The 12,103-nt window shown below is 33.4% G+C and overlaps 1 protein-coding gene across 10 annotated transcripts in view; it reads left to right on the top strand.

Moving 5' to 3' along the window:
- Positions 1-12,103, top strand: part of EXOC6 (exocyst complex component 6) — a 225,331-nt gene that overhangs the window by 98,493 nt on the left and 114,735 nt on the right. For all 10 annotated transcript variants that reach the window (XM_019035382.2, XM_055352498.2, XM_055352500.2 and 7 more), the window contains exons 10-13: positions 3,815-3,861; positions 3,982-4,102; positions 5,484-5,555; positions 10,403-10,500. In XM_019035382.2, coding sequence (XP_018890927.1) covers positions 3,815-3,861; positions 3,982-4,102; positions 5,484-5,555; positions 10,403-10,500 — 338 coding nt within the window. The remainder of the gene's footprint in view (positions 1-3,814; positions 3,862-3,981; positions 4,103-5,483; positions 5,556-10,402; positions 10,501-12,103) is intronic.

The following is a 12,103-nucleotide window of genomic DNA, read 5'->3' on the forward strand; positions in this document are numbered from 1 at the left end:
ATACAAAAATTAGCCAGGCATAGTGGCGCGTGCCTGTAATCCCAGCTGCTCGGGAGGCTGAGGCAGGAGAATCACTTGAACCCGGGAGGCAGAGGTTGCAGTGAGCCGACATCGCACCATTGCACTCCAGCCTGGGTGACAAGAGTGAGACTCTGTCTCAAATAATAATAATAATAATAATAATAATAATAATAATAATAAATAGAAAAAGCTTGAAATCATACAAAGTGTATCCTCTGACTGCAAGAGAATTAAATGATCCATATGCAAAAAATGAATATTGACTCACCTCTTTCAACAATTAAAGTGGATCATGGACCTAAATGTAAGAGTTAAAATTGTAAACTTTTAGGAAAAAACGAAGGATAAAATCTTTATTACTCTACAATGTATTTACAGTATTTTCCTATGTGAGATACATAAAGCATGAGCCATAGAAGAAAAAAAATAGATGATTTGAACATCAAAATCTAAAACTTCTGCTTTTCAAAAGGTGTTGTTAAGAAAATGAAAAGGCTGGCTCATGCCTGTAATCCCAGCACTTTGGGAGGCCAAGGCGGGCGGATCATGAGGTCAAGAGATCGAGACCATCCTAGCAAACATGGTGAAACCCCGTCTCTACTAAAAATACAAAAATTAGCTGGGAGTGGTGGCGTGTGCCTGTAGTCCCAGCTACTAGGGAGGCTGAGGCAGGAGAATCGCTTGAACCTGGGAGGCAGAGGTTGCAGTGAACTGAGATTGTACCATTGCACTCCAGCCTGGCGACAGAGCAAGACTCCATCTCAGGAAAAAAAAAAAAAAAAAAAAAAGGAAAGGAAAAGGCAAGATACGGACTTGGAGAAAATATTTGCAGAACTCATGTCTAAAAAGGGGCTTTATCCAGAATATGTAAAGAACTTGTATAACTCAGTAATTGAAGACAGATAAACCAATTTAAAAATGGACAAAAGATTTTTTTTTTTAGTGTAGTACTGAGTTTACTAGAATAAACAGAAAATAGAACAGAATAGATGATTGAGAAACAAATTTAAGTGTATATAAGAACAACTGTCAGGCTATTTTTTTTAGTTGACATATAATAATTGTACGTATCTATGGGACATAGAGTGATATTTTGATACATATATATAATGTGTAATGATCAAATCGGAGTAATTAGCATATTCATTGTGAAAAACTGTACTGAACATCTTCTCACATGCTTATTTGCCATCAGTTTATCTCTGGTAAAATGTCTATTGAAATCTTTTGTCCATTCCACGCTCTAGGAACAAAGCTGGATGGAGAATGGACAAAAGATTTGAATAGACATTTTACCAAAGATAAACTGATGGCAAATAAGCACATGAGAAGATGCTCACTATAATTTTTTCGTCAGGGAAATGCAAATTAAAACCACAATAAGATACCACTGCATACTTACTAGAATGACTAAAATTGAAAGGATTGATAATAGCAAGTGCTGGTGAGGATGTGAATCAAGTGGAACTCTCATACACTTCTGATAGATATAAAATTATACTGCCACTTTGGAAAATGGTTTGGCAATTTGTTACAATGTTAAGCATACTCTTCTATGACCTAACAGTCCTGCTCCTAGGTATTTATCCATGAGAAATGAAAATGTATCTTTATACAGTGGCTCATATGTGAATGTTTGTAGTAGCTTTATTATAAACACCAAAAACTAGAGACATCTGAATGTCTGTGAACTAGTGAATAAATTGTGGTACATCCATGTGTATAAACAAATTATTGTATGTTTTATATAATGGAACTACTTGGCACTAAAAGGGAATTGATACATGCAGTGATATGGATGAATCTCAAAAGTATTATTCTAAGTGAAAAAAATTCATATGCAGTAAAGTTATATACAATATGAATAATGTTATATGACATTTTTGAAAAGACAAAACTCTAGGACAGAATGGGATCAGTGGTGGCCAAGGGCTATGGGTTCGGCAGGATAATTCTCTACAAAAGAGCAGGAGGGAACTTTCTGAGATGGAAATGTTGTATTTTTTTATTTATCTGGTGGTTACACAACTGTCTACATTTGTCAAAACTCAGTGAACTCTACATGTAAAAAAGGGTTAGTTTTATTATATGTAAATTATACCTCAATAAACTTAACTTTAGAAACAAACATAAACAGAAAATCTTAAAAGTACCCAAAGAGAAAAGAGGTTATTTTCAAGTAAACAAAACAATAAAATATTTTCAATTCTGAAAAAAGTAACTGTCAACTTAGGATTCTATATCAAGTGAAACAAGGGCAGAGATAGACATTTTCAGACAAAGAAGAGCAGAGTTGGCCACTAAGACATGCTTACTAAGGAGATCCTAAGGATATGCTTCAAACAAAAGGAATGTGATGCCAAATGGAAGATGTGAGATGCAAGAAGGAATGAATAGCAAAAAAAAGTATAAATATTTAGGTAAATCTAAAATGACTGTAGGAAATAATGTAAAATATTATGGACATTAAAACAACATAGAATTTTAATTTGTGCAGCAGCAATAAGAAAAAAATAAGAATTAAAATACACAACAGTAACATAAACATCAGAATGAGATGGAAGTTAGTGAAATTAAACTATCCTACAGTTTGAAGCATCCAGCAGAAGAATAAAAACATTGACTAGCTTTAGAGTTTGGTTACTTAAGTATGTGTAATGTGATTTCCAGAGTAACTACTAAAGGAATAGAAACAGGGTATATATACTTTTATATAATACAGGGAAAGCTAGAATGATAAGAATAAAATTTTTGTTATTTGTGTGCTTTTGAGTTGATAAAAATGGTAATTCTAAACCTATAAGCACTTGATAACATTGCTCAAAGTATTTAAAGCAAAACTGCCACAACTACAAGGAGAAATAGAAAAATCCACAAGTATAGTGAGTTTTAAAATATGTGTCAGTATCTTCTAAACCAAGTAGACATAACATCAGTAAGAATACAAAACATGCTTAATAGGCTTCATCTAATGGAATATATAGAATCCTATTTCAACAACTGTAGGAACATATTCTTTTCAAGCACACATGGACCATTATTAAAAAATTTGACTACATACTATGCTATAAAGCAAGTATCAGGAAATATCAAGCATTTGGTGACATGTAGACTACATTTTCCAATCACAGTATTTCTAAGCTAAAACGTATTAACAATTCTTCCCCCAAAACACCTGAAGAAAACCCCAGATGTTTGAAAATTTGATCACATTCATGAAATTTGCAAAACGTAACATTTGAACTTAATTGAAATATGAAATATTTCATGTAATAAACTTTTTATGAATGAAAGTCAAATGATCAAATATTTTTCTATATGCCTTGTTAAAATTATAAACAATAGGCAATCATAAAACCATAAAAGGTTTTGGCAGAAGATATAATCTGATTACTATTTGAAAAATATCATTCTGGCAGCTGGACAGGCTGGAAAATATCATTCTGGCAGCTGGACATTCTGATAGGGGACAGGCTGGAAGTTGGGGAGACTATGTAGGAGGATGGTATAATACATAGTCAAAGTAGAGGTGATGACAGCTTTGACTAGTCTGCTGAGAAGGGGGTTCTGAAATCATATTTCCTTTTTAACTTGTTTATCTCCTTTCGAATGTACGTTCCATGAGAGTAAGGACTTTTTGTTATTTACAGATATATCCCTGGTACCTAAAAATGTACGTGGCATATAGTAGGCTCTCAATAAATATTTGTTAATGAAGTTGTAGTGACTTGGAACTTACCTTTATGTTACCGGTATTTATTGGTTTAAATTGATTTTTATTTTTCATTTTAAGCATGAAACAGTTGATGGCTATAGAAGATATTTCACTCAAATTGTAGGGTATGTATCTAATATGGAAATAACTATTATTAATTTTATATTATGTTAAATGCCAGAAATACTTACTTTCTATTTGGGTTTTTTTTTTTTAACACATGCTTTGGTAATTACTGTTTTTAGGTTCTTTGTGGTAGAAGATCACATTTTACATGTGACCCAAGGATTAGTAACCAGGGCATACACTGATGAACTTTGGAACATGGCCCTCTCAAAGATAATTGCTGTCCTTAGAGCTCATTCAGTAAGTCAGACAATTTACATTACTAAAATTTTAATTCAGTTACTTCAAGAACTTCTGAGCTGCATAATGTCAGAGGAAAACTGTACCTCCATCATTCTGCATTTTTTTAGTAGTTGCTTAGATTTGGAAGTAGTAATGTCAGGCTTTTGTTTGGTAATATCAGACTATGATTTTACAACTGACTGGGGCTTCCCAAAACACTTTTATTCTAGCATTATAGAAAATGAAGAATTAAGCAGGTCTCATTAGTCTCAACTGACCTCTTCATTACATCCCTGAAAAGCACCATGAAGAAAATGTTTTTAATTTTCATTTCAATTCTTTGTTTCTAAAATAAACTCCACCATTAATACTGAATAGAACTTGTTCTTTGATGTTTACAATTTACAGTAATATACTATAATAATGAATTTCTTTAAAATTTGCAATTTTCAAAATTTGAAATATTGAACCTTTGTGTAATGAGAGGTTTTTATAGATGAAAATTAAATGATCAGCTATCTTCCTAATGCCTTTTCTGGAAATAACAAATATGTTAGTGTTATAAAGACAATACTTAGTCAGTATAGGCCTTTTTAAAAGTTGTAGTAGTTTACCTTTATTAATATATTTTCATACTTAAAATTTTGTCTATTTATAATTTTATAATTGATCATTGAGATTTTAAAAAATTGAAGAAAGTTTGTTAGCTTATGTGATATTAAGATTATAAATAAGCTGCATTTTTATTTATCAGGAATGTAGATTCTTGATACACTATCCAACGAACTACAACTTTTCCTAGCATATTAATAAAGAACAATACATTTTATCATGGTCGATATTCAGATCAGCTCTGAATATATAAAATTAAAGTATATTTCCTGTTAATTCCATGATACCAAATATGAAGTCATATTAAATACAGCATATCACTTTCAAAATCTTATTAAATGCTATGACAGGGACAGAGTAAATCTCACTGTCCCTTTGAAATTAATTTTCTTTTGGTTAATTACTAAGAAAATAATGAAATTGTAATTCTTATATTGGAAAAAGTAATACATAGTGTCTCTTTTATAAGATGGAAAATAAGTAAATAGATGAAATGTGAAAATACATAGTCTATTATAAACCTTTTTCAGTTTAAATAACTAGTTCCTTAAAATCTAAAAACTTTTGAAATATAAGCATCATAAGTATCATATTATGATCTCCCTCTAAACGTTTATACTGAATAGAGAAGGTCTGTTGTGGATCTAACCAACCAAAATTTTAAACTTATTATAAGTCTGGCAGATTAAAAGAAACATTATCAATTTCTTATTTCTTAGTTTTTAATCATATGACTCTGGTTTGTTGTTGTCGGTGTTTTGTTTTGTTTGTGTGTTTACACCCTCAGTCCTATTGCACTGATCCTGATCTTGTTCTGGAGCTGAAGAATCTTATTGTAATATTTGCAGATACTTTACAGGTGGGTGATAACCTAACAATTAATGGTTATTCTGATCATTTAAAAACATACAAAATATAGGCTATACTCATTTATGTTATTGTAGATTAGTGGCAGTAAATTAGTAGTAATAAATGTTTACCTACGTATTGGTATTCTGCTTTTACCCAGGACTATTCATACCACTTCCTTTTCAATTATGAAGCTTAGACAGAACTCAGGGATGCTACCATCTTTTAAAATATTGATCATTCAGTTAGAATAAAGTATTTTTACAGTTAAAAAAAAGAATACAGAGTATAATGGAAGGAACCCTGAACTAGAAATTAGAAGATATAAATTCTGCCTTAGGGCAGTGAGAAGTGGGTTCTAGAATCACATAGACCCAGAGTTTCTGTTCTGCCTGTGCTGTTGACTAATTGTATGCCTGCAGGTTCTTTAAGCTTTAGATCCTTATTTGTGAAAATGGGTTTATTACTAATTGCAGAATTGTTTTTAGTTTTAAATATGATGCTTTGTATGAAAACACATGATTTGAAAACTGTATGTTCATTTTCTTCCTGGTTTCTGGTTTTCCATGTGTTCTATGAGCAAATCACTTTACTTTTTTGAGTTGTTTTTCTCTTTTTAAAAATAAGGAGGATTGTTTGAACCCAGGAGGTGGAGGTTGCAGTGAGCCGAGATCGTGCCACTGCGCTCCCCTGGGCAACAGAGCGAGACTCCGTCTCAAAACAAACAAAAAACACGAAACAAACAAAAAAATAAGATTTTTCTTTTTATTGGGAGTAATATTATCCTCTCCCCTTCGGATATTAAAAGGAATATCACCGGCAAGTTGTACACCTGCTGTGTTATTGGGAGTCATATCATCCTCCCCCACCTGGATATTAGAAACAATATTACGGGGTGGGGTGTGTACACCCTCTGCGATATTAACAGTAATATTATTCTCTCCCTCCTCGATATTAGGAAAAATATCACAGCGGGGGGTTTATACCCTCTGCGATATTGGGAGTAATATTATCCTCTCCCATCCTGGATATTTGGAACAATATCGCAGGTGGGGTGTACACCCTCTGCGATATTGGGAGTAATATCATCCTATTCCCCCCTGGATATTAGGAACAATGTCACCCCCTGAGATGTTGAAAGTAATATAAAAAATAAGATTAAAACTAAATTATTTCAGAACTCAATATTTTTGTGATTTTCAGTATCAAAGTTTTGAGATTTCTAGCTTGTCCTTCCTCCTTGATCACAGATAATAAAGAATTGATTGCATTTTCTTTTCCTGTGTAAATTTATGGCATTTTATGGTTAGAAGTAACTTTTCATGAAGTACAGACTAGCATTTTCCAAAGTGTGATAAGAGCTGTTACTTAAAAAAAGTGTTCTGTGGTCCAAAAGTAAAACATATTTCTCCACTGAAAACTTTTCTGAGAGCAAATTTATACCCATAAGTTCCCAAAAGGAAGATGATTATGCAGCATTTTCCCAATATATTTGACCCTTGAATCTTTTTCCCCCTTAGAACATCTTTTAGATCTAGAACTTTATATAATATGCTTTGGGAAATCCTGATTTAAACTATTTGCTTTATCACAAGAGTCTTTGCATCTTAGAATTATAGTTTTCTACTTTATTCTTAAACCTAAAGAGAAGATTCCACAAGCTCCTTTAGTAAATTATTTTATCACTCATGTCTATTATATATTAATTTGTATGGCTTATATTTTAACAGCGGGATAAGGTGGGATTTTTTGTTGTTGTTTTCATAAATTTTGTGATGACTGTATAATATTGATCTCGCTGCAAGAAAACTTTTGGGAAGTTTTATTTGGGGCTGTCCAAATTTTGGGAGCCCATTTCTAAGTAGCTTGAGATATTAGGTTAGTGCAAAAGTAATTGCGATTTTTGCCATGGAGAGCAAAAGTAATAGTAATTTTGGATAGTAATTTTGCTGTACTTAATGACTTAAAGCACTTCTTCTCAAAGTGTGGTCTGTGGACCACTGGTCTGCAAACTGTTTGTTACTAGTCTGCAAATTATCTGTTAGATCCATAACAAAAAGGAACTTTCCTCAGAATGTAAATTAACTATATCCCCAAGTACAAAGTTTAGTGCAGTTGGCATCTTGCTACAAGCAAGACTTTTTTCAATATAGGTAGCAGCATCAGTTTGTATTCTGGTGCAAAGTCCTTATTTCTTTGTAGACTGTAATAAATAGTTATTGGACTGGACGTTGAGTACAACTGAATCTACAGTATTTGATATGGTACCAAGGAATTCTCCAGAGAATCAAAGAAAAGTCAAAGATAATATTTAGGTAATATTGGCACTGTAAAAGCAACAATGATAGTTACATAAACCCTTGCAAGGATACCTTTCTCATATTATTGCTTTGAAATATGACTGGAGAAGTCAAACCAGTCCTTCCTACTTTTTCAGAGTTTCTGCAGTATTTTCATTTCACTCAAAGCTGACAGGCTGAGTATAAGGTCCATCTTATGCTGAATTAATGATTGCCGGCTTTTAAATTTATAACTATTAATTGAAGAACTGGTAAGTGTCTTTTCATGAAAACTAATTAAAGAATGTTACATAATACTTAGTTTTTTAAATCAGTCCTTGCCACCCTAAGGAAATTTTGCTTTTTAAAATGCCAGTATTTTATCTTTTAAAACAAAGCTGACTAAACAATAAAGTGAAAAAGTAATACCAGCATATTTATATTCCTTACTGCCTATTAGGCAAATAACAAGTAAACATTTATTGATTCCTTTATTAACATTTTTTGAGTACCCAATACATGTTGGCAGACTAGTTGATGTATACAATAGTAGAGACATAAAAGTCAGTAAGACAGTAGGGACGTAAAAGTCCTTGGCTTCAAGAAATTCACAGTTTACTTGTAAACGAATAAAATGTTTAATAAGGCATCCTAATGCAGCAAGCAATATGTTAGCTTTGGGCTTGCAGAAGGTGGAATAACTAACTTAGATTCTAGGAGTTGAGGAAGGCTATACAGAAAGTTGAAACTTGAGCTGGGTTTTGAAGGATGAGTTCAGCAAATAGATAAGAAGGAAAGGGCATTAATGGAAGAAAAAATAGCATGTGTAAACTATAGATAAAAGCATGGTGTGGTGAAAGTGAAACTGAGCAGCTTGAGGGTATTAGAAACTGTAGAATATCGCTGTGAACAAGGAAGGGCAAATAGTGGTGATTAAACTGATGAGGTGGTTTGACCCAGATTATGGGACAACTTGTGGGACTTTAGTAAGCATTTTATAGTTTTTAGGCAGGGGAATGGCACAATCAGATTTACACTTTTGAATGAAATTTTGAGAATCTGGGAAATAGATAGAGATGGTTGAAATTTTAGTTTAGGAAGCTTTTACAATGGTCTAGGTAAGAGATATTAAGGACCTGAGATAAAGCAGTGGCACTAAGAATATTTCTGGAAGAAAGAAAGATGGGTAGATGATGGAGAATGATAGATTTGATTTGTAAAAGGTAAAAATCAGAAGAATTTGGTGACTACTCAGTGTGTGTGTGTATGTGTGTGTGGCAGGGGTGGGGTGTTTAGATGGTTTTCTAGATCCTCTGTTGATAAACTAGGTTGATGATAGCATTATTATTATGGATAGGAAATAAGAGGAATACTTGACTTCATTGGAGAGAGGAAGTGAGTTTAATGTACTTGCTGGCTGACTGACTGGAGATGAAACAGGTGTTGGCATTAAATATTTGGAATTTAGAGAGGCCTAGCTAGAGATGCAGATTTGAAGTAATCATTAGAGGTTGAAATCATTAGACTTGAGATTGCCCTAGCGAGCTAGAAGAAAAGATTAAAGGTTAGAGATAGAAGTTACACAAGGAAACTGGAAGGATTGTTCATAGATGTAAAAGGAGAACAAGAAGAGTGATTGGTGTTATAGAATTCAAAGCAGAGGAATTTCAAGAAAGAGATGTCAGGTAGAGTGAGATCGTTGAATTTGATATTTAGGAGATAGTCTGTGACATTGTTGAGTAGTTTAAATAAAGGAATAGAAGTGAGAGATTGTAGTACGTTTGACTATGAAGGGAGTGACAGAGGCAGCTGACAGGCTACAGAAAATTGAGGGAGAGCTATTTTGGTCTCTTGTTTTTCTTGGCTTAAAGATGGGAAACAATTTAGCATGTTTATTTAGCCAGGAGAAAGGTGCCTGTGGAAGTTAAAGACATAATAGAGTAAGAAGTTAACCCATGGAATGGTTTATGTGGAAGGAGATAGGCTCAAGAACAAAGATGGAGAGAGAAACCTTGGAGAGACAAGTGGAGAATTCTGTGAGGTGAGAGAGAATGTTTGGTCCCGATATGGGTAAGATTTCAATGAGTTTGGAGTCGGAAAGAATAAAATTCGGAAGTGTGAATGTTTAATGGAAAGATATAAATTTTCCCAATGTGACAAACTCAGTCTTAAATTGAAGGTGCAAAAGGAAGCCAGCCTGTCTCAGACAGAATCCATTGCCTTTTCTTCTTGTGTCCTATTTAGGCACCACTTCCCAAGACACTGTTATGTAAAAACTTATCTTGAATTTTTTCCTCCAGCTCTGACTTCTAATACTTTTTAAGGCTAACACTGTAATCATTACTAAAAAGAGAGAGAAGAAATGGAAAAACCATTCTATTCTCATAAAACTCTTTCTGAACCTCTTTTTTACCGAATGCAATGTAGTAGAAAGTCAAAATGTATCTTTTTTTTTCTTACTGTGAGAATGGCATGCAATGGGATCTAGTGATTCCTTCCAAATGATTCTCTAGTATTCCCAACATTTTTATGAGTATTTTTGTACACTTGTTTATCTGCTTTTTTTTTTGTATTTTAGGGTTATGGTTTTCCAGTGAACCGACTTTTTGACCTTTTATTTGAAATAAGAGACCAATACAATGAAACACTGCTTAAGAAATGGGCTGGAGTTTTCAGGTTAGTCTAAGTCATGGTGCCTTAATATAATGAATATGTTTGTCAAATGCTCAAGTGGTTCATTTGCATATATTAATAAAAATGCTTATAATCATTTTTATTGGAGTAAAGTACACATAGAATTTACCATCTTAGCCATTTTCAAGTGTATAGTTCAGTGGTGTACACTCAGATTGTTGCAACTGTCACCACCATCCATTTCCAGAACGTTTTCATCTTCCCAAATAGAAACTCTGTACTCACTTAACAATAACTCTCCATTTCCCCTTTCCCCCAGCCTCTGGCAACCACCACTGTTGCTTTGTCTCTAAAATTTGACTGCTCTAAGTACCTCATGTAAGTGGAATCCGATATGTTTGTTCTTTTGTGTCTGGATCATTTCACTTAACACAGTGTCTTCAAGGTTCATCCATGTTGTAGCATGTCAGAATTTCATTCCTTTTTAAGGCTAATATTCCATTGTCTTTATATACCACATTTTGTTTATCAGTTCATCTGTTGATGGACATTTAGGTTCCTTCCACCTTTTGACTATTGTGAATAATGCTGCTGTGAACGTGAGTACAGTATACATATATCTGTTTCAGTCTCTGCTTTCAAATCTTTTGGGTTTATACCCAGAAGTGAAATGCTGGATCATATGTAAATATATCTTTAATTTTTTGAGGAACTACCATACTGTTTCCATAGTGGCTGTAACATTTATAATCAGTTTTTAATTATACTTGCTTGTAGTTCTAATATCTGTAATTTTTTCCTAGTAAATGATTAAATACTTATAAGGCTATAAGTATTCAACAATATTTTATATTAGAGACAGAAATTTACAGCTTTTAAATTTTGTTTTGGGCAAGTGCTGTTTTTACAAATAAAATAACTAGATTAAGAATCTTAAAGAATCTAAACGAGAAAATTACTTTTGCTTTAACCACTTATCTGCAGGCCATGGACAAAAGTATTTTAATATCTGTGTAAAACTTTTTAGTGACATGAGAAGAGAAATATGCCCCCCCACTTTAATTACTAAAAGTTTTCCTCCCTCCCTTCTTTCTTTCTCTTTTTGTCTCTTTCTCTCCATCCTTCTCCCTTTCAGGAAGAAAAAGTCAATCTTGAGGTTTTACATCTTGTTTACCCAAAATATGATGGAAGTAATGTGTCAATATTTGATGATATTAAAATAAAAGTATGTTAGATGATTTAATACCAGCTTAGCACTTATCCCATCAACTTCCAAAACTATGGAGATTGACCTTCTAAATACTGTAATAGAAATTTTCGAACAGGGTGAGGTGGCTTATGCCTGTAATCCCAGCACTTTGGGAGGCCAAGATGGGAGGATCTCTTGAGGCCAGGAGTTTGAGACCAGCCTGGACAACATAGTAAGACCTTGTCTCTACAAGTAAAAAATAAAAAAATTAGCTGGGCATGGTGTTGCCCACCTGTAATCCCAGCTACTTGGGAAGTTGAGGCAGGAGGATTACTTGAGCCCAGGTGTTTGAGGCTGCAGTGAGCTATAAACACACCACTGCACTCCAGCCTGCACAAAAGGGCAAGACTGTGCTCTTAAAAAATATTTTTTTAGTGCCTAAGTGGCTCATAAGGT

Source organism: Gorilla gorilla, chromosome 8 (genome assembly GCF_029281585.2).
Source record: "Gorilla gorilla gorilla isolate KB3781 chromosome 8, NHGRI_mGorGor1-v2.1_pri, whole genome shotgun sequence".
Classification (NCBI taxonomy): Eukaryota; Metazoa; Chordata; class Mammalia; order Primates; family Hominidae; genus Gorilla; species Gorilla gorilla.